The 24,763-nt window shown below is 46.1% G+C and overlaps 1 protein-coding gene across 5 annotated transcripts; it reads right to left on the bottom strand.

Moving 5' to 3' along the window:
• Positions 1-956: 956 nt before the first annotated feature.
• rhpn2 (rhophilin, Rho GTPase binding protein 2) lies at positions 957-22,834 on the bottom strand. 5 transcript variants are annotated; one of them, XM_023845594.2, is made up of 15 exons: positions 22,615-22,832; positions 19,116-19,231; positions 13,739-13,867; positions 11,800-11,875; positions 11,365-11,442; positions 11,156-11,280; positions 10,902-11,068; positions 9,629-9,816; positions 9,189-9,345; positions 7,474-7,593; positions 7,165-7,359; positions 6,862-6,938; positions 5,332-5,478; positions 3,411-3,566; positions 957-2,733 (listed from the first exon to the last, which is right to left on the bottom strand). In XM_023845594.2, exons 1-15 carry the CDS (start codon positions 22,675-22,677, stop codon positions 2,479-2,481), a joined length of 2,049 nt encoding a protein of 682 aa, XP_023701362.1. In that variant the 5' UTR covers positions 22,678-22,832; the 3' UTR covers positions 957-2,478. The 5 variants fall into 5 exon arrangements, with proteins under 5 accessions (XP_023701362.1, XP_072574465.1, XP_072574466.1 ...); XM_072718364.1 differs by having other exon boundaries at positions 11,156-11,442; positions 22,615-22,834; XM_072718365.1 differs by having other exon boundaries at positions 6,892-6,938; positions 11,156-11,442; positions 22,615-22,834.
• Between the last annotated feature and the right edge of the window lie 1,929 nt (positions 22,835-24,763).

Below are 24,763 nucleotides of genomic sequence, written 5' to 3'. Positions count from 1 at the left end.
GAGGAGCCGTTGACATGAGGTAGCCTGTACATCCACAAAGTGAAACTTTTTGTTTGTAAAGTGGGTGTTGTGGGGTAGGGGGGGATCGGGAGTGACTTGAGTTTCTCGCTTAATGACTCAGCAGCCACTTCTTGCTGGATAAAGCGTATGCATGGCTGTGTGCTTTCCATTCCCCTCTGGCTTCTGTTTGTCAAGCTGCATGTCTGCTTCTGCTCAAAACTTCACATCAGTGTCGTCGCCCCCCCCCCCCCCCCAAGAGGCTTCCAGCTAGTTATTAGACAAGGGGCAGCAAATCCCAGTGGGAGGTGGGAGCGATGGCAAAGAGGGCAATCGAAGGCGGTGGTCTCGGAAACTCCTACGAGCCGCATGCTGAGGCCTACGTGACGTGGGAGCCGGGATTGAATTTCATGGTGGTCTGCTGAGGAAAATTGTGTGGTTTCCCAGGGGAATCGCTTAACATCAGGACGGAAAAGGGTGCGTCTTCTAGTGCTTTCGGGAAACCGCATTGACAACGGTACCGTTTTGTGTTGCTGCCCAGATGGGTGGGGGTGGAGGTGTGTCTGTTAGTGCTGGTCCGTTCCCATCTCTGCTCTGTGGGAAATCTCCTGCATGACCTTGTCAGGGTTTGTTTGCTAATGCGCCAGGAGGCTGGATTCCCATTCGCAGATGACATACCCACCACTCGCATCTTACGTTCTGTATACCTTTTCAGGGCGTGACCTGTATCCCACATCTGGGTCAGCAACTTCATGATCACATGATGTCAGCTGTTAAGGTTATTGACTACTGTTCTTTTGGATTCAGTTTATTTTTGACTTAAAGGGGAAGTCCTACCCACACTGAGGACTTTGTAAACATTGCAGTATTATTGTCACTGTTAGAATTCTTCCTCATAAAATGAAAATGAGGATTAATTGCTACTAGCCATATAATATAAACTAATAAACAGGCAAACCTTTAAATTTTACCCCATTTTTATTGAGATTCCAGTTACATATAAGTGAAAAACAAGGGAATGACCATTGCACATACGAAAGAATACTTCATACATACATACATACATACATCTGCCTGAGATACTGTACATGAAACAAAGGTGACAAAAACTATGGATACAAGTTGTGTTTACTTACAGAGCAGGAGGCAAGTATGGCAGTAAGTTGAATTCTTCACTTTAAAAGCACAGTAATAAAATCCACACAGACTTGGTCATTAACTCAGAAACACAGTTTGCTGACATTTACAACCTTACTGAATAAAACCAAAATGTTCAAAACAAGAACCCACGCCTTTGTATGCAAAGCACTACACTATTCAATAGAAATATCTTCGGTATACTTGTACTGTGTGTATGTTCCTATTGTATTTTATAATTAGACACTACAATTTGTATATAAACACTGTTTAATAGCAGATAAGAAATAAAAATTTAAGCATGAGAAAGTTTCCGAAATAAGTTTGACTTCCAAGACAGCAAATCTAATACATGATTTGCATACAAATATTTTAGGCAAAAACAGTTTAAAGTGTTTAAATGTACAGTGGTATTTCTAAGTAGTTCAAATTTTCCATATAAATTATTTGATTATCAAACGTGAATAAATATCTACGCTGTAGACAGTGAAATACTCCAACACTCAAGGTGTTGGCATTACTCAGGGTGGTGCGAGAGATCAGGCTGGCAGGGGTGCTCAGTGTTGATTAAACTTACCATGGCCATACTACCATTATAACCGAAAGCAGCATAAGTGGCAGGTAGGACCCACAGCCGTCCGTCTCTCCCTCCCTCCGTCTCTCTTGTCCAGTTTTGTTTAAACCGCAGTCTCTGAAGTGCACCTATCTCCAAATGTGAGATGCTAAGGCTATAATCCTTCATTTAATCGCCTCCCCCTCTCCCCCCTCGTTAAAATAACACAAAAGTTTTCCTTAACGATTCAGCAGCTTACAATGTGTGGCACGTCACTTTTACACTACACCCTGTCCTTCCTGCAACTGTTAAAATGTAAATTTCCTTCTTCAGTCCTGCTTCTACTGGCACGGGTGATAAAAATCAGAAGTAGTCATTTCAGTTGCAGTTAACGCCAGACGCTTCCTGACTTGTTCCTTCTCTCAAGTTCCATCTCCCTGTTAGTGGTTTGTTTAGACACTCTAGGACTCCAGTTAACAAAACGCACCCTGAGATACAGACACAACCAGCAACATAAACCTAACCATCTCTCAACCAGCGAAGCAGTCAGGGCTGGAACCGGCGTTTTTAAACAAAAGGGTTAGCTTATCACCGACGTTCCTACACCAAGAAAATGTGTGCAAGGTTTTTTTTTGTCCTTTTATATATATATATATATATATAAAATGCGCACGTGTGTGTGTGTGTGTATATATATATATATTCTTGTTTGGTGTCCCCCCCCCCTTTATTTCAATGTAATTGCATTTGGAAGGATCAGCCAATCAGGAAGGCACAATCCCAGAGCTGACCTAGTAGAGGGCGCCGTTGTTGGAGCTGGGGAAGGTGGCCCGCTGCTTGCCCCAGGGCAGTGTGCCGGGGTAGTCAGCGGTGGGCAGGCTGAGCGTGCTGGCACTCTTCTGCTTGTTCTTCAGGCCCCAGCTAAGAAAGGATGGCTTCTTGGTGACCTTGCGTGCTTTGGATATCTTATCGTCCTCGTCGAAGGCCAGGCAGATCATGGAGTAGGTCTTGGGGATCCCACCGCAGTAGGTGGCGCTCTTGGCGGACTGCATGGGAGGAAGCAGAACGGAGTCAGATATGGACAATGTCCACAAACGGAGGAGGCTTCTTGTATCCTTTTAACATACCATATTGAATCATGCATCAGTCTTACTGTAAAAGGCATGCCGCCATGTACCACAAACAGTGTACGGTGTCAGAAAGCTCATAAATATACATACATAAATATAAATATACTACTTGTTTCACCAGTAGGTGTCCCAGCCTAGAGAAATAATATTCTGTTACAACCTTGTAGTGTTGGCTGGAAAAGTCTTTGTTGAACCATTTCTCCTGACTCTGATACTGCACCATGTACATCTCTGTTTAAGGTATATTCTTTTCCTAGCCAATGAAACAGAGACTTTGAAAAACAGACTTGAAGGATAATGCCTGCAAGGTATTTAGCATGAACAGAATGCTATATTACATTTCAGATGCTCCAGAGTGTACCTGAGAAAGAATGGTTTGAATGGAGAAGGGAAAGTTTAAAAAAATGAGAACAAACATTTCTCTGTGACTTTCTTCAGGGATAGGAGGGCCGGTGGTTGCTATGTGAAGATGACAATTGACAATCACGGGAATCTGATCTTTATGTGGGGTTTTGGCTAACAAATATGTGGAAAACAAAGAGCGGATTCATAGGGGGGATGTGCCAGGTGAGAGAGAGGGAGGCGGGACTCACCATAGGCAGCCCACTGTCCATCATGCTGACTACTTGGATGTCCACGCCCTCTTCGTCCACGTCCTTCAGGAGCTTCATCACCTCACCCACACCCAGCCACTTGCAGTCTGTGTCCTTGACGGTGACGATGTAGTCACCTTCTTTCAGTCCCTCTTTCTGCAAACACGGACGGCTCAAATCAGCCCAGGCTGCTCTCACCCCCACCACCATCACTCAGCTGGGTGCCATTTTTCCAACTCTCACCACTACAGGGAAATTCAGCATGGCTATTTCTAAAAATTAGCACCGTCCCCTAACAAAGTGCAGCATGGGTTTAAAAACTGAAAGTGAGGAGCGTTTTAAGCAGGTCAGCTTTCATATGAACATCTTGAATAAAGTTCTGAAGGCGACAGGTTGCCAGAACCAAAGGCGACAGGTTGCCGGAAGCAAAGGCAGGTCTGAGACTCTGGAAGCTACAGGCATAAGGCAGGGAATAACCCAGGATGGGGCAGCGAACCCATCACAGGCTGATGCACCACTCACACCTATGAGGGAATAACCCAGGATGGGGCAGCGAACCCATCACAGGTTGACGCACCACTCACACCTATGAGGGAATAACCCAGGATGGGGCAGCGAACCCATCACAGGCTGACGCACCACTCACACCTATGAGGGAATAACCCAGGATGGGGCAGCGACCCATCACAGGCTGACGCACCACTCACACCTATGAGGGAATAACCCAGGATGGGGCAGCGACCCATCACAGGCTGACGCACCACTCACACCTATGGGGGAATAACCCAGGATGGGGCAGTGAACCCATCACAGGCTGACGCACCACTCACACCTACGGACAATTCAGCAACTCTAGCTCATCTTAGTATGTTTTTTTGGACTGTGGGGGGGAAACTGGAGAACCCGGAGGAAGGCCCATGATGACACAGGGAGAACATGCAAACTCCACACACATGGAGTGAGGGCCGAGGCTCGAACCCTGGTCCCAAAGGTGTGCCTCAACAGTGCAAACCACTACGCCATGCTAACCATACTAATTCTCACCATTTTGAAATTAAGGTCTAAAGATTGATCAAAAGAGACTGTCCTTATTTACTCTAAACAACGAGCTTTTAAGAGACCATTTGCAAGTATTTGTAAAGTAACAACAGAAGTATTATCCTACAGAAGCTGTGGGAACTATTATGAGTGCTTAACCATTCTCCGTTTTCAGCAACAGATTTCCGAAAGGAACAAAGGCCTCTTAAAATAAGACCCATATCACATAAGAAAATTCACTCATAGTGATCGAGCTTGGAAGCAGCCTTCATATAATCTCCGAAATCCCTTTTTAAAAGCAGCCTGGTGGTTTTAATTAGGGTCTGGTCTTTGTTCCTGCCTATTAATGAGTATTCGTGCAAAAAGGCAGGTCTCAGTGAAACTTTCACATGCATAATTGTACCGGAGGATGTCAGGAAATGGGTATTCGACCGCTGAAAGAAGCTGCGCGCACTGATGAAGCACCAAGCGCCGTCACTGGAGGGTGAAACTCCCACGGCGCCGCTAACATTTTTCCCCTCAAACTCTAAATGTAGCTACAAAACTGGTGGAGTGGGTTGTGCTATCTACTTTCATGCAAAAAACTTATGAACAGTGGTTCCTGAATAGAGAAACAGAGCTTCTTCTCTACAAGGACCATGAGAAATGTGTTTACATTATTCTTCAGCAGTTTAGCAGAGACCAATTTAAAGGCACTCAGAATTCTTTTGTAATATATACTTCTTTAACATGGCTGGGGCGTTTTTCCCAAAGGCCTGCTTTGCTAAAAATGGACTTTGCTCTTTGGCACAAGTCCAGCATCAGTTTATTTTGCAAATCTAGAACCTTCCTTGTTCCACCGGCCGCTGGCATAGGGGTCGGGGGGTGGGGGGGGGGCACTCACCGCAGCAGGGCAGAGCGGATCCAGGCACTGGACCTGTGTGGGCCCATCACCCTTAAGTGTGAAGCCCAGGTCGTGGTCCTCGGTGTGCAGCCGGATTGTGCGTGGTGCCGTCCAGCGCTGCTTGGCTGAAAACATGGAGAGGGGGCCCTGGGAAGCGGAATCGTAACAGTCATTAATGCAAAACCGGTGGCCCAGATGGGGGGGGGTCTCTGTGTCATAATGATGGGAAAACCTGACCCCAACTTCCAGCCAGGTGCCACTACCAGCCGCTGTAAGACACTTAGGAACGGGACCAATTTTTGGCATGCAAAAGTATTCATAGTCATATTACTCATGAGTCTAATTTTAGCCCTGCATTACTGTCCAGTTCAGGGGTCCTTCAGTCATGCAGACGGCAGCTTTCTCATCCTGCTGTTTCACTCGAGGACAGGCTGAGAAATCCCAGGCTAGCCTGTCGCTTTAGCCACTGCTTTCCTTTTGCTCACCACAAGATGGACACTTCACCACATTCTAATCACCGGCTATTGGGGAGATTCCACAGGATCGCCAGACCAGCCCTGAATGTGAACTGGTGTACTGGGCATTTTCCCAATGGGCCAAGGGTATGTAGGCCAGCAAAATATACGTTCATGAGAGTTTTAGTTACACAAAAATGATTGGTTCAGAGAGATAACCAATCAGAATCTAGAGAAGATGGGTCCAAGCAATAATAGGAGGCAGGACCAAGACATCTGCTTGGTTCTCTCTCTGAACCAATCATTTTTAATTTTGCCCTCAGAACATTTTTGTGTATGTAAAACACCCACCAGCAAAATATACCCACTTGACAAAATTTGCCATGAGGAATCCCAAAGTCCAGGGCCGATTTTTAATCCTAGCCTAGCCTTCATCGCATCTCATCCTTTTTTTTTTTATCCCAGGACTTTCAACTACTTTTCCAACCATTTGGGAGCAACTGAAGGGATACTGTTAACACATAACAGAGAAACAGAGGAGGACAGGTGTTTACAGAGGTAACCAGGCCCCTCTTTTTGGAGTGAGCTGCCCCCACCCCCATCTTTGAGGGAATATTTGAGAGGTTTCAGTTTTGTTTCACGTAAAGACAAAAGCAGATACCTAGAGCTCCCAAGGACTGGAGTGGCCAGTCGACAATTTTCAACAAGCATCAGGCACCCATTTCACTCTTGATCCCAGAACAACCAAACAGCAGTGAAAGACCTGAACTATTGCTTTGATTTAGAGGAAAGCCAATTAAAATCTGAGAAGGTAAACAGAACAGGAAGGACAATCTGCTCATATCATAGGAATGTCATTTGTCATTCTTATGCTGAGTCACTTTGTAATTGTCCCTCTCATCCCATTTGTTTTTCTTTCAGATTAATGATGTTAGTAAAGCCAGATCCGACCGGAAATGTTCATAAACTGCGCAGGCAGCACTGCACAGGCGGCACTGCGCAGTTTCTGAACAAGGTGCTGGCTCTCTGTGTGATGAAAAGGAAGGTTATTTACGAGAATTAGTGACCCACATACCAGCTTGTGGAAAAAGTCTTTGACTTTCACCTTTGTGGATGCTGGCATTTCCATTTCAGCTTTGTGCTCAGTTTTAGCTGTGAAGTAAAAAAAAATAACAATAATAATAAAAATATTGCCCCCAGACAAATCTCCAAACCTCATGTTAAATGTAAAAACATTCCCCTTACAAGAGTCATAAACTGCATTAATAATATGTGAGTGCACCTTGATGGTGGGGGTTTGTGCAGACAGATGTTGCATTTTAATCTACCTGGTGATTAAACATTTATTCTGGGCACACACTGAGATCAGGGCTCTTACGGACGATGTCGGGCGCGTCCATGTGGTCCGTGAACTCATCCTCGGCGTCGTTCTCCGTGAACTTGGCCAGTGAGCGCTGATGCGCAGCCTGCAGGATGTCCCGCAGCACGTCCAGTTTGCGCAGGTGGCGGCACAGGCTTTGACAGCGTATGGCTTCCTCCTGGGCCAGGATGGCCCTGCGCAGGTGTGCCTTCCCTGGACAGAGGCCACAAACTTCCTTCAGAAAAACAAGTGACGCCCAGGAGAACTGGCCTGAGCCTCCCAGCACGTGACGCTAAAAGGCCCGGAGGAAATGTCGCAGCCTCTCACCGATGCGCCGACGTTCCTCCTTGTTCTTGAGGATGTATGCAGGAGAATTCCCACTGGGAATGCTGTCGTACAGCTGAGCCAGGGCCTTCTCCTGCTTGTCCTCATCATCCCTGGGCCCTACTGCACAGACACATCAGTGCCGTTATTGGACTGCACTGAGGCTTATGGGTAATGTCCTCTCTGTTGGGAGCCCTGATGTCCATACCTACACAGGCAGTGCTCAAAGCAACTCTGAGCTCATTTTTCTCCAGTGACAGAAAACCAGACCAGAAGTGTGATACTGTGCTACTGTGCCGGAACGTGCAGGAACTCCCTACTGAGGTCACTTTTATTGCAGAGAAAAAGAGAGAGAGGCTGGTTTGTTTGAGCTACAATAACAGCATTACGTAACTGGAGTTGTTTGACCGTGACGCGTCTTCAGGCGCTACTTCAGTGTCCCTTCGCTACAAACCTCACAGGGAAGCCGACACTGGCTGATATCTAATGTCCCTTTTGAAGAAAGATAAACCGTATCTCAGAATTCACCATGGCGTCCCAGTTTGAAGAGAACTACAGAGAATGAGGCCTTGCTCTCCAGCGCCTTGGGAGTGACGTGGGGACCCTGCTGCCGTCACACACGCTCGTCTGTGTCACCAAGCTCCATCCCTGCTCCCTGGCCAATTAAATTGTTTTTTTTTCTTCCTTAACTGTGATATCCTCAGGGACACGCTTAAGGCTTCATTTAATTAAGTGGGGAAATGGGTGGCTCCAAATTTTTTTCAGGGGAGGGGCACAGGGGCACAATAGTAAAATGGGGAGGGAAGCATTCAAAGTTAAAATTAGGGCTGTCACTGACTTTCAACAAGGACACAAAATGAGACACCATATTTTCTCAAATTATACAATAACCATGGATATAATGCCGTGTTCTTTATCCAGAAACGTTATAGCAATTAATATTCTGCTAATTTCTCCTATTATTTAAATAAACATGGCCTCAATATTATTTTCTAATGCACTCGGCACTCTTTGTTAATATGCATGCTGCACAAGTCAGCAGTCGACTTCAAACAATATTCTGCAGTTTCTGCACTGGTTACTAAACAGCCTAATGAACTCCGTGACTAAAGCACTCATGTTGTTTTTGAGGTCAGATTCTTACTTAAAGTCTTAATTGAAAGTCATCCCTTCATATACATTTTTCAATAGCAGAACAATGAAAAGCTTATGAATGTATCTCTAGCGTAATTCCACAGAGATGATGAAAGGCAAGCAATTACTTGCAACAATACTGCTCACTTGGGCTTCTTTATTTGTATAAACTAAAGGAAAGGCGGTGCACAGATCTTATGGAACAATTCCATGACTTCGATTTGCCTGTGATGGTTCTCATTAGCTAGACACTTGTTGCTGCATTAACATTAACTGATCCACCCATATCCATGAACTACCAAGCCTGCCACAGATCATTAATATGTAATTCTAGGAACTACTGATATTATAGTTGCGGCACACCTGTGCAATATGTGAAAACTATGTTCTTGTGGTTGACATCACTCAAAGTCAATGAGAATATGGGAGCACCCAGGGGTGGCAATCAAATTTTAGGAGTGAACGGTGCCACCCAATGCCTCCCCCCAGATACAAACTACTGTCCCAGCAGCAAAGGAACTTCTGCAATATCAAATGGCCGGGTGCCCATACAAGGTGTAAGAAAGAACAGGAAGAGTACTCACACTGGTGGTCGAGAAGAGCCGTGGCCACAAAGTAGTGGGCCAGGGAACGGTAGTGTGTGGTTTTCACACGCGCCATGGTGGACCAGAAGAAAGGGACGTTGTCTTTGATGGGCTGCTGGATCATGGACTGGTGAGCCTGCTCATATGTATGGGCAACCTGAGGATGTTTAAAACACCACCAGCCAATGTTACACCCATCCTGGCTTCAACGTGGAAACCATCAAGTTCAATTATAATCTTTGTAAAAATGAAGCTGTAAACCCTTTACCACAAACAACCTCACAAGTTGACCAAACTGCTTTATTAACAGCTTTTACTGCTGCGTTCAGAACACATAAAAACTCAGTGTTGTTAAATCCACCCCTGGATCCACGCAACAAATACATGCTGATCCCAAACTCCCAAGTTTTGTCAATTTCCATGGTTCTGGTGAGTCTCACCTTCTCGGCCTCCTGAGCCATCCGGACCAGGCAGAAGAACTCATTGCGAATACCAGGCAAGACCGTCTTCTCGTTTAGGCACTCTTGGACCTGCGCCAACATCATCCGGACCAGCATGCTCAGCATGGCGGGGCTCATATCGTAACTGGGCGTGTGCGTGAACGTCTCTTTCAGGTAGTTTAGCACCCCTGTGGCAGTTGCACACACCATGAGTATCATGGTACACACACACACACACACACACACACACACACACACACACACACACACAATAATGGTAGAACCCTCAGTTGCACCTGTCCATTGTACTTTCAGTGTTTCTTTGATACACATGATCAAGTCCTTAATGGATAATATGACGACAGGGAGCCCTACAGCGGGACCTGCTGTCCTGATGAGTCTCCACCCTCTTGGCCACCAGACTCACTGTCTGCAAACTCACATCCACCTATTTCTACACTGTCATGAGTTTGCAGATCTTCTACAAGATCCAAGTGTAACTAGGATTGCAAAAGGCAGCGATGGAACACAAATTGATATATATTCTGGTTCTGAGAAATGTGATGTCTTCTATAGATATACCATTGTAAAATTTCTGCCTGACTAGATCTGTACTACAGCTTTTGCAGGATAAGCATGTAGAGGATTTTATTTTAGTCAAAGAAACTCGTTTTTGGAATTATAATATAAAAAAACATCTGAAAACATACAGACTGCCCATTCAAAAAAAAAAAAAAAGAATGTTGTTTGGTCTATTGAAGGTTAATGACTTCAGTAACAATTTCTTTTGTGCCTTTGTTTTTTTAACACGTTTTTCAAGCAAACCAAATTCAGTTTCAGTCCAGGAACCATAATAACAATGCTGTCAACTCTGACGGTGTCACCAGAAAAGATTCTGGGGAATTTGAAATGGTGACACGAGGAAGCTCGTGCAGTTGGATGACTGGCAGTTGATTCAATAAGGCCAGGTCATGATGTTAGTATGAAACACACCAACTGCTAGCTGTTATTAAACAGCTCTGCCAAACCCTAAGAACCAAACAGGTGTTTGTGTATAATATGGTCACACTGAATTAACTATTAAACGTTTACTCCAGCTTCTCTGCAAACAGCCACCCATGGGTATGAGGGCTGTGTACTTAGACAAAAACCTACATTTCCAGTTTATAACAAGTAGTTACTAGCTATTATGAGGACATCCGCTGGTCACAACTTTTAGTGTCTGATTTATGAGCATGGAGATGGTGCACATGTGATCTCCCTGCCCACCCACCTGCTGATTTCTGGAAGGCGGCAATGGCCTCCTCCAGCCCAGAGGTGGTCTGGCGGTTGCAGCGTGTGGCGATCTGCGTGTAGAGGGCGCCCATGTTGAAGAGAAGGCTGGCCTTCTCTAGGGAGATGTTCTGCTGGCATGCAGGAACCCCGGTGAAGGAGTCATACCTGACAGGGCACATGCAGCAGGTTAGGGGGGCTTGACAAGGGACTGGAATGGCTCGTGTCGTACCATGCGGACAAGCATGTCATTACCATGTAAAGAAGATTCCCATTTGGCCGGTGTGGGAGAAGAATCGGCTGTCAAGAAGGGACAGGTGGCTAAAGTAGGTGGAGAGCAGCTCAATGCCAGCCTCGCTGCGACTTGGTGTACGACATGCCTGGACACATATGGAGAACCGTGAGTAAAACGCAATAAGCCTGTAACGCACTGAAGTCCATGGTAAGGGATGTAGGCCCTTCACCTGTCTCAGGTCCATAAGGTCAGCAATCTCATCCTCAAAATTGGAGCCATCTTCACTGTAATGTTGTTGGATGAAGTCCTATGACGGAGGAAGGGCAGGTGAAACCCTATTAAGCAATAATAGAGTCTACGGGAACCTCTGGTGCACCATGCTCTGTTTACTGTAATCTGGACGCTCCTAAATATGTTTGGAGGCGTTGAGCAGAAGAGTCCTCAAAATGACACACCAGCTACAGACCTGAATCAGCATGTTGTAGCTTTTCACAATCATATTTGGCTTGACCCTCCACCCCAGAAACCACGGCATATCTATGCTTGGTCAGTGTGGTGCGTTCATGAGTGTCAGTGATAAGCATGGATCTTTGCGCGTTTGCTCAACGCTGTAGCCAGGGGGCCGACCAGAGGTCTAGGACAGCTTCCCTTCCGGATGACATACCTTGAATGGCACAGAGAAGTCCACTTCCTTGGTCTCCTTCAGGCCTAGAGGGATCAGGGGGATGCTGGTCGACTCTCTGCACGCAGAAACGGAAAGAAGGGGAATAACGTGAGAGACCGAGCAGAGATGTGTGGGTAAAACTGAACTGATGTAATTAACATTACAGCATCATGACTGTAAAACCTGTATGTTTTGCTGTCAGCATTTCTGATCCATTTTTTTTCCTGTAGCTTTTGTTGGGGAGGTGAGCACATTGATTCTATACCCACAATTTAAGGTCAGATAGAAACCCAGGTTTAAGTGTCCATGGATTAACTAGAGAAATGTTACACCTCAGACTGAGCAAACAACGGGCCAACTGTGGTTTCCACCCTAAACAAACAGCCCTTTTATATACGAGGAAAAGAATGAGAACCGGCAACAAAATACAAGTCAACCTTCTGATCCATTTGTCCATCAATGTCAAACATTGTAAATATTATGAATGTGGTCACATTACATGTGGCCACATTATTAATCAGTCATCTGACCAAATTCCAGAGTGAAGTACAGCTATGTACTGCACAGTGGGGAGAGCAGTCACACCTCCCTTATAAAACACTGTCACCCACTGCACTGCGATGAAGGCTTTACACTCAGATACAGAACATTTTCAGGTGGAAGTAGATATAATCACCTGGCTGTAGCAGTTTCCTCAAAAGTTTAGAGTTTGATATCTATCCACCCAAACACTTCACCCTACCACAGTGACCAAAAGATAAACGGAATCCTGCTAACAATTTACAAGATAGAACAGGGTTAACGTTTCAGCCATGCAGCCAACTCTCTACGTATAAAACAGTGCTGCACAGCAACCTTTAACTTCAGGGTGGGTGACCCAGTATGACGAAGGCGGCTCATGGTTCGCACTTTATAACTTACGAAGTAGTTTGTTATTATATCTAGATTACATATCAGGTTTAGTTCTATCTTTCATTACAGTCAACATCTGGAATATAAAACAGTTGTTTTGATCACAAGACCTGGAGTGATATATGAGAGGGAGAAAAAAAATTCTGTGAAAGTATTGTGCTAGATGGGGAAAACAAATCGAAAGTTTCTCTCCTTAGCTAGAAGTCATCCATGGATTTCTTATGGATTTCTTCCACAATAGACTTGCTGAGGAACATTTGTTGCAACAGCCAGAAGGGGAGTAAGACATTTTCGCTGACTTCAGAAGGTATAACCAAGTCAAAAGTCCCCATTCATTTTCAGTGACAAGGGCATGATGTCGAGTTGGGCTCAGAAAAATGGAGGTTCTAAGAACCAAGAACCACCCTCATGAGAGAACACAGTCAGGGTGGTATAAACCCAGCAGCCCAGTTTAGGTCCTGGGCTGCCTTTGAAAAAGTCCTGTCACACGCAACTTGAGAGCATCATCACGCATGATGAGTGACCTACCTGGCATTTCCTCTTCTCTGCATTCTGCTGCATGCCACAGCTTAGCTGTCAGTCTAATGCCCTCCATGCAAAGCCTGTCACTCACCCTCAAACGCACTTACTATGCTGGTGGTCACCTCTAAAATTCCGGCGAAAGTTAACAAGAATTCCTATTAACCATGGGGGAACCATGGGCCATGCAACCTCATTTTAAGGAACTTCCTTCTTCTCTATTATTATTTCTGTTTACCAAACTCAGATGGGACTGTTAGTGACACTTCTCTTCTCACCGAGGCATGTCTACTTCCTGAAAGCAGACTATCTTTAAAAGGGTAGAAGGAACTAATCCTTTCATCATTTCCAAAAGAAGACCAAAGGTGTTATGTTATTTTACCCCAGAGCATTTATGTCTTGTGCAACTGGTTCTATATGCAAAGGTAGACCGCTCCGAAATTCCATCTCCGGTTCAGAGGGTGTCCAGGTGATGATGTATGTCGAAAGGCCAGTTTTGTACACTTACTGGACATTCTGGTAGACTTCCACAGAGCTGTTTAGGCCCTCCAACTCCTCGCTGAGCAGCTGCAGGTTGGAATTCACGTAGCTCAGCTCCAGGACCACCATTTCGCGCACCTTGTTGTTGGAGGTCGCCCTGGAAACCAGAAAAGAGATCCAGTGTGAGTGAGGAGGTATTGAAAAAAAAATGGTAAATCAAAAAAGGCACGTGAGGCAAAACACAGATAGCAGGTTAAACAAGGAGAAGAGTCGGTCTCGTGATTAATCGTGTTGTTGAACGGTATTTTCCATGCAGGCATGCAACCGCATTCACCATATAGGTCAGCCAGCCGGCCAGCTCTTACAACTGATGATGGAAAACAGGGTTAATATTTACGGCATGCTTCATTAGTTCCTGCAGGGGCCTACATCATTCTGTCAACTGCTCCTCTATTTACTGCTGACCACACAGCACTTAACACAGGGTGAGAAACTCAGGGTCCCGACCACGCCTGAGAGTCCACCCTGAGACACGTCTGCCTTTCTTACTGGAAACACGTCTGCTCAGAGGAAACTGGGTAAGTGTCTCCGTTCAGGACGCTGTACAGGTGACACCATAAGAACATAAGAAATTTACGAACGAGAGGAGGCCATTCGGCCCATCAAGCTCATTTGGGGAGAACTTTAATAGCTCAGAGTTGCTAAAATCTTATCTATCTCTGATTTAAAGGAACCCAGGGTTTTAGCTTCTGCTACACTAGCAGGAAGACTATTCCATACTCTAACTACACGCTGTGTAAAGAAGTGCTTCCTCAAATTCGTTTTAAAATGTTCTCCCGCTAATTTCCAGTTATGGCCACGAGTAAATCACCATGGATGCTGGCAAGTCACACACCAGCTTCTGGGTGCCACAGAATGGGGGGGGGGGGGTCCCTGCTGTGTAGCCATGAGCCCATTACTCATCCAAACAGAAAGAGCTCAGCCTAAAATCTTCCCCATCATTTAACAATTTGCCATTTTTCAGATGTACTCCGGTAAACTCCTATTGTAATTCATTATTCTGCGATATGTAATTTCTATAGTATCACAATATTCCTTTTTCACAATTGTTTGCACTCTTTTTACTTTGCACTACATGGTTCTGTTAGTTTTGGACCACAAGAGTGTTCATCTGTGCATACACTTGCTGTCGGACGCTTCCCACTGGGATCAAGAAAGTTCATCTTAACATTGATCTTAATCTACTGAACGTCTTGTGAAATGCTTCTTCCATGTAAGTACAGATGACCATGCCAGCAGGGAAAGGCCACAGGTAATGGCATTTTCACCAACTCCTGAACAGGCGCCAGGATCCAAACATGCCGAAGGGTTTGATCAGCTGGGCCTTGGCAGTCGGAGGCGATTCCCTTTTAGCAGAACGTGAGCTGCTTCCATGCACAATACTGCCAAATCGAAACATTTCCAGTTTCAGCTTCTGCTATGCTGCTACCCGAGAACTGGGCCCAAACAAAAAGGCCAGAAAAGGGTTTAAAGATAAAACAAAAAAAGAGCAGGCATGACATTAGCCGAATGGGAGCCAATCAGATTATAGCACCCAAAACAAACTAAAGTTTGTAGGAGAGCAGACCGTCAAGTAAACATTTAGCGAATGAGAAAATTAAAGACACCAGGGTGTGGACCGAGAAAGCTTTACATGAGACAGAAGACTTAAGGGGCCGCACCTGGAAAGGCGGACGTCCTTCAGTGTCACGATGACAACGGTACATTAGCAGGCGAATTTACGAGCGAGTCGCCTCAGTGAACTTGCACAACATGACACTCCAGCAGTGACTCAAAGACATAAAGAGTGCAAAGCTCCGTCACTGGGCGGTGGCGGGGGGGTGGGCTAAAAAATGGGGGGGGGGGGGGGGCGGTGGCAAAACGGGCCCTTCGTTTGCCAGATTCCTTGAGTCAGGGAGAGCAGGATGATCTTTGACAAGACATCAGTCCCTCTCTAAGAATACGGCAGCTGAAGGAAGGTGCATTTAACTCCTCGAATGTCTGCTTTGTGGCGGTGAGTTCCTCTCGTTTGGCACACATACACATATTATACTCACATCTTTGAGTGAATAATTAGTGCACCATGAGCTGTGTCATTTTCTATAACTCGCATTCTGCTTTAGGCCGCCTTATTGTGTATGACAGGACCTTTATGATAACGTTAGAGGGTTTAGGCTCTCTGGTAAACACAGCGCCATCAGCGAGGGAAAGGGACAAAAGTCAGTGTGGTATGGTTTTAAAAAAAAAAAAGCACTGCAAGTACAATTATGATCAGTGCTCAGAGTATCTTCCTTTAACAAACCTGTTTGGCTCTGTGGCGGGGAACGCTTGGAGAGGAATGTGAAGTTCAGAACGCACCTGAATTCACGTGGGGGGGGGGGGGGTTACTGGAGGACCGTCGCCACTGCAGAGTAACAAGGTCACCTGTTATTCATCTGCTTCTGGACTGTTCCACGGCAGGAGTCTCACAGCACAATCACAGAACAAACAAGAAGCTCACGTGGGGGGAGGTCCATCCTCCGCCTATCGACAACACTTCTGTATCGCTACGGCGAGGTTGGCAAACAGATACTGTTTGCCCTCACAGGAGCACTTCCCCCCAAGCCCATTTACATGTCCTGCTTTATTTAAATTAATATAATATATACTGGACTGTTTTATATTTGGTTGGAGCAAGATGGCCCCTTTCCCAGCATGCACTAGGGTCTGGGCTGAGAGAGGAATGCAGAGGGGCTTTGAAGTCTGACAGGTGCTGCTGCTGTGGGTCAGGCACACTTACTCAGAGGTGGATAAGAGCACGCTGGGACTGCAGCGCTGGGAGAGAAGCACTTCAAAAGCTCTGCCTTCCAGAAAAATTAATAAGCCACGAATTCCTGTAAAATGAGCCCACGCTTAGGCATTAAAGGTAAAACTAGGTTTTGTGGACTGTTACTGGTTGGGCATTATTTGCCATCGGCAATGCATTTAACTGCACAGAGCCATGAACAAGCAGTTAGGTTAACGGCATGTTATGGAAATCACCTTAAGTATGCCACAATGGAACCGCCTGACCAGGCAGTGAACACAAGGAAACTGAATGAACTTTAAGCAAAATTAGCCACAAGCGAGAACTGGCCATGACAGAGCTGGTCATGGTCTAGGGCACGGTTCTGACCCTGTGACCCCGTGCAAAGCCGCGCCCCGATCTGCAGAAGAGGGACACATGCGAGGAGGAAGGGAGTCTGGGGTTAGGATCTGAAAACCTACGACATTCGTTAAGACATTCATTGACATCAACAGGGTGAATGTGTAGGTGGGTGTCAGAAGCTCCCCAAACCTCAAATGAAGAGCACAGTGCAGGGTTGCAGCAGACAGCAAGGCTGGGCACAAACTGACCACAGGTCAGACTCTTCACTTAAATAAACTGTCTAAGAGAGCAGAAAATACACAATGGAGTCAGGCACACGCACTAGACAAAGGACGACTGAGCTTTGTGAACAAGCATTGGCTTAAACGTAATATTAGATGTAATAAAATAACAATAATAATAATAATAATGCATTGTTGGCAGAGGACGGTGCTCTTTTATGGGTTACGCCTGTGGAACTGCGCCAGTAACTGATGGCATTAAAATTTTACAAGCTACTTCATGGTGACGAAGTGTCACAATGCGGACGGGAGGGACTAGGAGTGCCATTGGCGGTGCCCCGAGTGTCATGGTAGTGGGTGTTTGGCGTGGCTTTCCCGCCGCCCCCTGCCCTCGGCCCCCGTCCATCTGGGGGATGCTGACGCACATTCCACACTCCATCCTGAACTCCAACACGGTTGCTTAACATCAAAAGCGGGCGTGCCCGAGATCCTGCTCCTGGGGAGGAGGGGGCCATCTAACCACAGGCTCCTCCCGCTGATAGCGCCAGGCCTGACGTCAATGTGACGGGCACCCGGCGGGCGAGGAGGGAACGGGGCGTGTGGCGTCTCCTAGGAGACCGGAATCGCTAAACACGGCTGTGCCTGATAAGCCTGGTCAGAATGACCAATGTTTATCGTCCCTGCTGCTTGGGAAACAAGCAAAGCAAAGGGCTGTAATCCTACATTAAGGATTCCTAGCAGAAATACGGCGCAGCACTGGGAGCTGACGTCTACGAAAACCCATGAACTGGGAGCTGATGCTTCAACGGAGGCCCTTTGTGGTAATCTTTTGGCTGTACCGGAAGGTTCAATTGGTTGGTGAACGTTATTTAGAGTATAATCTTTAGCAAATGACAGAATACGCAAAAAGCCTTGTTTGTTTCTAAATAACCTCTTCTGTCGAACCCTACCCCCCTCCCCCATACTGCCTCTAGGTTTTCTGAGGCAGGCAGTACTGTAGTTTGACCTGTTTGCATGCATGAACCATGATGTCACTGTCTTGTTCAACCTTGTCACTTTCGTGCCTGGGTACACGCCCACACTGTTCCTGTCAACCACAGATGGCTCCTGAAGAATGATCTACTGGCTGTCAATTGCAGACAAAGCAGGTCTCGACCCTCCCCACATTCCATCCCAAGGGATGTTCCCATGAAACCTGTGCCACGCCAGCTTTCGGCTCCCCGGGCCCAACTCGGTGTCACCATGACCATGAATTAGCTGCCCTGGTGTCAGTCCTGGGAGCTGAAGCAAAAGAAAGCACTCTTTTCAGTCCTGGTAAGGCCAGTTATAATGGCCAGTCTGGACTGTCCCCAATGTTCAATGAACAAGGCAGAATCCTGTCACAGTGATCGCACAGTAAGCCCTCCCAGCTCAAATATACTCCCAGGCACTCCCCCATAACCCCTCGAACAACACTCACAGTGTGTGTGCCACAAGGCCTTAATCCTCCCCCCCCCCCCCCCCCAACACTTCTGGTTTTCATTGTACTGACATCTTTGAATGTGTCCATCTGTTTCTGTTACTGATTTCTTGTAGAAATATTATACATGAAAGATATAAAAAAAAAAAAACGAAACAAACCAGCAATTAAACCAGCAAAATAACTGGCAAGGTCAAGCCCACTTACACCTGCATGAGGTCATTTCACTGCGAGGCTCCGGAATCCCCTGGTTTTACCAAACTGCTTGCATCACAGTGAGATGTAACTTATACAATCCACCCGTCTCACCAGATAAAAGGGTCATCAGCTCATCTGCGTTTGTATGGCCGTAAATAAGTTAAGGTGTCTATGAATCCACAACAACAATGACATCATTTCAAGGAGGGGGGGGGGGCGACTCCCCATCCTGGAGACATGGGGTTTGAGTGTTAGTAGACTAATCCATTGGCCAGGTAACTTGTTTCAGGTCTGGAGAAGCAGGTTTATGCCCCAGTCATTGCCAGACTGTCCACCTGTATGCGTGCATGTGAGAACGTACCGGAGGAGATTCTCAGCACCAGCCCTCATCCTCATCTGCTTAATGATCTGCTGGTTGAGCGAAGCCCTCCTGTTCTGCAGCTTGCTTCGGCCCGTCTGGGCAAAGGGGTTGCAGCCCTGCAGAGACGAGAGAATGGCGGATCAGTGGCGAAACCCCAACAGAGAACCAGTGATCTCTGAGAGCTGCACCAAAGCAAAAGCGTTATTCCAGAAGCAGGGAGAGTTTCGGTTCTCCACCCCCATTCCACCCCCCAGGCCTTTGCAAATGCAATCTGACACCTTGCTGTTCCCAAAGCATCCAAGGTGACAGGGCCAATGACACCGTCCACGTCGACCAGCTACAGACACCATGGGGCAGGTCCCATGTCACCATAACTGGGCGAGATATGTTGGGAGATACGATTGTGACAGAATTTCACCAGAGCGAATCCGCGATACCAGATTCTGTACTGAGTGAAGACTACAAAGGCAGCGGATGTGGAAGGTGGAGTGAGAGGGATCTGTCCTGATCTCATGAGGGATAAACAGCTAACATGGCGGACTCATGTGACCCGTCCTCACATGCACAGATCTCCCCTCCCTGGAAGGCCTGTCAGTCTAACGTGACGTCAGCAACAATGGCAGCAACCTCAATCCAGCATCACTTCTAGTTATGTTAGCTCTGGTCAAAGCACGGCTAGCCTAACACCTCTGGGTCATTCTGTGCTGCCCCTATACATAGACCAAAGATTTTGGGGGGGGGGGGGCTTAATTAGGTCTTCTGATCATCACCCTAGAGCAGTGCGTTTCCCAATCTGGGATCCATAGATGGTCCACTTTTTTGCTCCCCCCCAGGTCCCAGAAGGAGCAAAAATGTGGACTGGATCTTCAAGGACCAGATTGGGAATCACAGCCCTAGAGAAACCCTAACTGGTCTTCCTCCAGATTGATCCCTGGTCCCAACATCCTGCCATCCCCCAGTGCCTTTGTTAGCATGGGGCAACTTATGGGGGCCACAGGGCTCACTGGGACAGACCAATTACCCCCAGAAGGATGCCAACTATGATCAGAGGCCACCACAGTGACAACTGCTTAGGACCTCAAAGGACATTCATTTTACACATAACTGAGCAGGAATGCACTACTGAGCACAAGAAACGTCAGGGTGGAACTCAGGGGAGGAGACTTGTTACCCTTTTCTCTGCCCGCAAAACACTGCACAAAGGTATGTATGCAGCTGAAAACAAAGGAGCAGTACTAATGACTTGCAATTAACAAGCCAGTTACTCAGCGTGCTTTAGCCATTGTGCCGATTCGGCCAAAGCTGCTTCTGCCATTCCCTGTATCTCGGTCAAATATCTGACCACATTTCCAGCGGGTGGAAGCCTTGCCGCTTCCAGACTCCAAACTGACGCACATGTTGTCAATTTGTTTTTGCGGCCTGGTTCTGGAAGAGCTCTGGTAGCTCCTACGTCAATGTCAGGCCTCGACTGCAGCCTGGGCCAGGGCAGACCGTGGGGCCAACGGGCGCTCGCAAGGGCTGCTGGCAGGTCAAGACCAAGGGCGAGGAAGACAGGGAGGGGGGAGGGGCTCAGGTCACAGGGGGGCTGGTCCAAGTGCAGCGTGGGGCATCCAGAGGAGGGGGCCCCTCCAGACGCAAAATGGCCAGGACAGCTGCTGATGGAAAATCCTCCAAATGGAGAATGATTCCTGCCCCCAAAACCTCTTTTATTTCCCAACTCCTTGTGAAAAAAAGAACAAATATATTATACAGACACACACACTGGGTGTCTCTGCAACGAATTACTGAGTATTTGATAAAGGCCCCCAAGCCCCCTACTAGATCTAATGTTATACATGTACTAAGTGTGCAGGAACTGGAAGTGCGGGGTCGACAGTGGCAGACACAGTTTGCTTAAAAAGTAGAAACTTACTGGAACAAAGGGCCCTTTTCAGAGTCCTTCAAAACACAGTCAACATAGAAATATGCCACAGTGCTGGTTTGGCCGCTTTATTTCACCCATACACAGGTGATAACCCCACGACACACGAGAGATTACCATCTTTGTTGTTCCATATGAATTTCAAACATTTTCTTCTACATCCAAGTCGGATTAGATCATAGCTTCAAGGAAAATAACCATGAGGTTTATATAATTTATTAGTTCGTATAAATACATCAACTACATTTTTCTATAATGATAAGCTTTAATAAGCTTTACGTCACTGTGTTAGACTGGTCGTTGAACACTGACGCCAGTTCTTTGATTTTTGTGCTGAGTTCACTGTCGGCTCTGAGGAATGTGGATCTCATACCTGCAGCTGTCACTCTCAGCGCGGCACTGCTGGCCGCCCTTTAGCTCAGGGTACGGCATTCCGAGGATACTTCACGTCTAACTTTGGGGGCTCAGAGAACAGCATCAAGGTGCCGTCTGAGTTTCATTCCCCCCCCCCCCTCCGGCCGCAGCACTTCGGGCTAAATACGTTCAGACAGAATTACTAAAGGAAGCCTTTAAACTAAATAGACGCGTAAACAGCAGAAGATCCCTGTGCCGACCTCGCCATGCTGTGCTTCAGGAACAGGCAATAAATCCACACCATCTCTTCTTCTTCACCCTCACCTCCATGACAACCCCTCGTAAACAAAGATTGTATCCCCGTAATCCCTGGCTGTGAATAATGAAATTATTAATATTCGAAGACGATTTTCAGGCTCTAACACTAACCCTAACCAATTTTTTTCTGCAGGTTTATGTATAGGCGATCGAACAATTGTAGGCCTACTATATTATCATAATACTAGATTTATGTACTTTGAAAAGAAAAACAGCAAACAAGCAATTTCTATAAATATACGTTTTACATAAAAATCGCTTTGATAAACACGAATTCTGAAACTTTTTTTCTAGGTTTGCTAAACTTAGATGAATCACAGCGTCCTTTTTAGGACGAGCTGTTTTTTTTGTTTTTTTTTTTAAATCACGGTTCTTGTGTCTGACCAGCTGACTCCATTTAGTAATTAATAAACACACTGAAGAAACGCGCTGATCGAATAGCCCAGCTGTCCATGTCCCCGCGTGTTACGCAGTTTGAAGCCTTGGGGACCAGATTTAACCTGGTGAGCCTAGTTCTTATGAAGGAACAACCTGAGGCACAGACGGCACACGAGCAAAGCCTGCGCCGCCCTAAGCCCCGTCCTTTGTGCCCCCCCTTTAAACATCCACTGCGACTGACTGTAGCCGGAACTTCTGCAAGCTTAAAAGCTGATTTTACAAACCACACACAACAGATTCAAATGCATAACGAAAATATATAAATATACAGTAAATAAGCTACTATAAGCCAGTCACTGCAATTTCGGAATTTTTCCATCTGAGCACCGCTTTTCTCGTTCACGCAGATAAAAAGCAGTTATTTCAACCACATAAAAGATACTTTCGGGATTTTGTGGTCGATTCTCTTACTAATGCCAACAGTAATATCCGGCGTCAAACTTCCCTCAATTGCCCGTCCACGCTTACCTTTTTAAAATAGCCATTTTCAATAGCCCGATTATCCTCGTCCGGTAGTATTGCGTCCGTCATTCCAAGTATCTAAGCGTAAAAGCTGGTAGAAGAAATCTGCTGTAAATGACAAGCGCCTTTTCTTTGCGTGATAAACTGTGACTGCGCGATTCTCCGCCGAGTCCGCTTTCGGTCTTACAGCTCCGCGGCGGCCGAGGGGTATTTCCACTCCGGGATCCGAAACTCCGCCCCGAGATGGTGACGCACTTCGCCCTGTGCCCGGTCTGGCTGGGAAAAGGTTCATCTTACGCGAAGCTAACCTCAGCATCACCTGGTGATCTAAGGGACAGGCACACGTCAGAACTTGTACGAGCTGGGAACAGAATCAAATAATGCAAACATATATAAGCCACCAAAAGTTAAAGATCGGTAAAATATAAAAATCCATTATTGAAAGTAAAATGTGACGTAAATGATGTAAAAATCTGAATAATTGATATGACAACATATAGGCCTAGATCAGATATAGATTGTTTAATTTGGAAATATTTGTGATGCAATAATTTGCTCAAATTTTTCCAAGCATAACAGGACCCGTTAAAGTCACTCTCCTTTCAGAGGTGATGGATGCATGCTTCTTGCCAGTTAGTCTTGACCTTTGTCAGGTGGGCCAGTGACCCATGAATGACCTTTACTGGACAGGCCAATACTGGAATACGCAATAGTGCTGGTAACCTAATATGCCCAGTGCCAAGATAAGCAATGTATGTCCCGTCCTGTCTCAAGATGATGTGTTTAAAAATAGCTCTTAAATCACAAAGTAATGCTTCACTAGCTAAGTTTTTTTCCCCACAAACATTTGGAAAATCTTTTACTAGAAGAAAGTGCAGCAATTTTTAACTTAGCCAGTCGTTTGACCTATCTTGTGACCACCATATACTTTTTCATCCATGCATCCATTTTGCAGCCACTGGACAGGGTCAGAACTGGACATAGGGCAGGGCTACAGCCTGGATGTGACGCCGGTCCATCAACACGCACACAACGGGCAATTTCGAGATGCCAGTTAACCAAAGTGCACATCTGTGAATTGCAGGTAGAAATCTGAGTACCGACAGGAAGTACAGAAAGAACATACAAGCTGCAAACATTCTGACTGCCAGGGGGTGTGAGCCTGCAGTGATGCCTCCCCAGCTGCTACCCAGCTCATAAGACTATTTACCCATCAGACTTTCAACTGGTTATCCTGGTGAGGATCAGGACCCCATCACAGGCAGCACAGGGAAGAAGACAGGGCTGCACTTCAGGTAGGATGAATAGCCATACATCGATTCATTTTCCATACCTGCTTGTTGCCCGGTTGCAGGGGTCTGGAGCCAAACAACTATTCACATTTCAGTAACTGAAATATATGTTTTATTTTCCACTACTTCTTGTCTCAGTGCCTGTCAGCCTTAAATCATAATTTCCAACCGGTGCAGTATCAGCCAATCGAGTGTCGCTATTTCCTGACAACCAGTTGTCAGTTTGGTGTTTGTAATACCAGTGAGTGTGTAATACCAGTGAAGGTGTAGTACCAGTAAAGGTGTAATACCAGTGAGTGTGTAATACCAGTGAAGGTGTAATACCAGTGAAGGTGTAGTACCAGTGAAGGTGTAATACCAGTGAAGGTGTAGTACCAGTGAGTGTGTAATACCAGTGAAGGTGTAGTACCAGTAAAGGTGTAATACCAGTGAGTGTGTAATACCAGTGAAGGTGTAGTACCAGTGAAGGTGTAATACCAGTGAAGGTGTAGTACCAGTGAGTGTGTAATACCAGTGAAGGTATAGTACCAGTAAAGGTGTAATACCAGTGAGTGTGTAATACCAGTGAAGGTGTAGTACCAGTGAAGGTGTAATACCAGTGAATGTGTAGTACCAGTGAAGGTGTAGTACCATTGAGTGTGTAATACCAGTTAGTGTGTAGTACCAGTGAAGGTGTAGTACCAGTGAAGGTGTAGTACCAGTGAGTGTGTAGTACCAGTGAGTGTGTAATACCAGTGAAGGTGTAGTACCTCTTCACCAGCTCCTAGTGCATAATTCGTTTGAATGCAGTCCATTCTAGGTTATCACAGTTTCTAGTGTTCCATAAAAGAACACCAAAAGTGATGCTAAATTAACCACACATA

The sequence above is a fragment of the Paramormyrops kingsleyae genome, chromosome 11, assembly GCF_048594095.1.
Source record: "Paramormyrops kingsleyae isolate MSU_618 chromosome 11, PKINGS_0.4, whole genome shotgun sequence".
Classification (NCBI taxonomy): domain Eukaryota; kingdom Metazoa; phylum Chordata; class Actinopteri; order Osteoglossiformes; family Mormyridae; genus Paramormyrops; species Paramormyrops kingsleyae.
The sequence above is the reverse complement of the archived record's forward strand: the minus strand, read 5'-3'. Positions and strand labels throughout refer to the sequence as shown.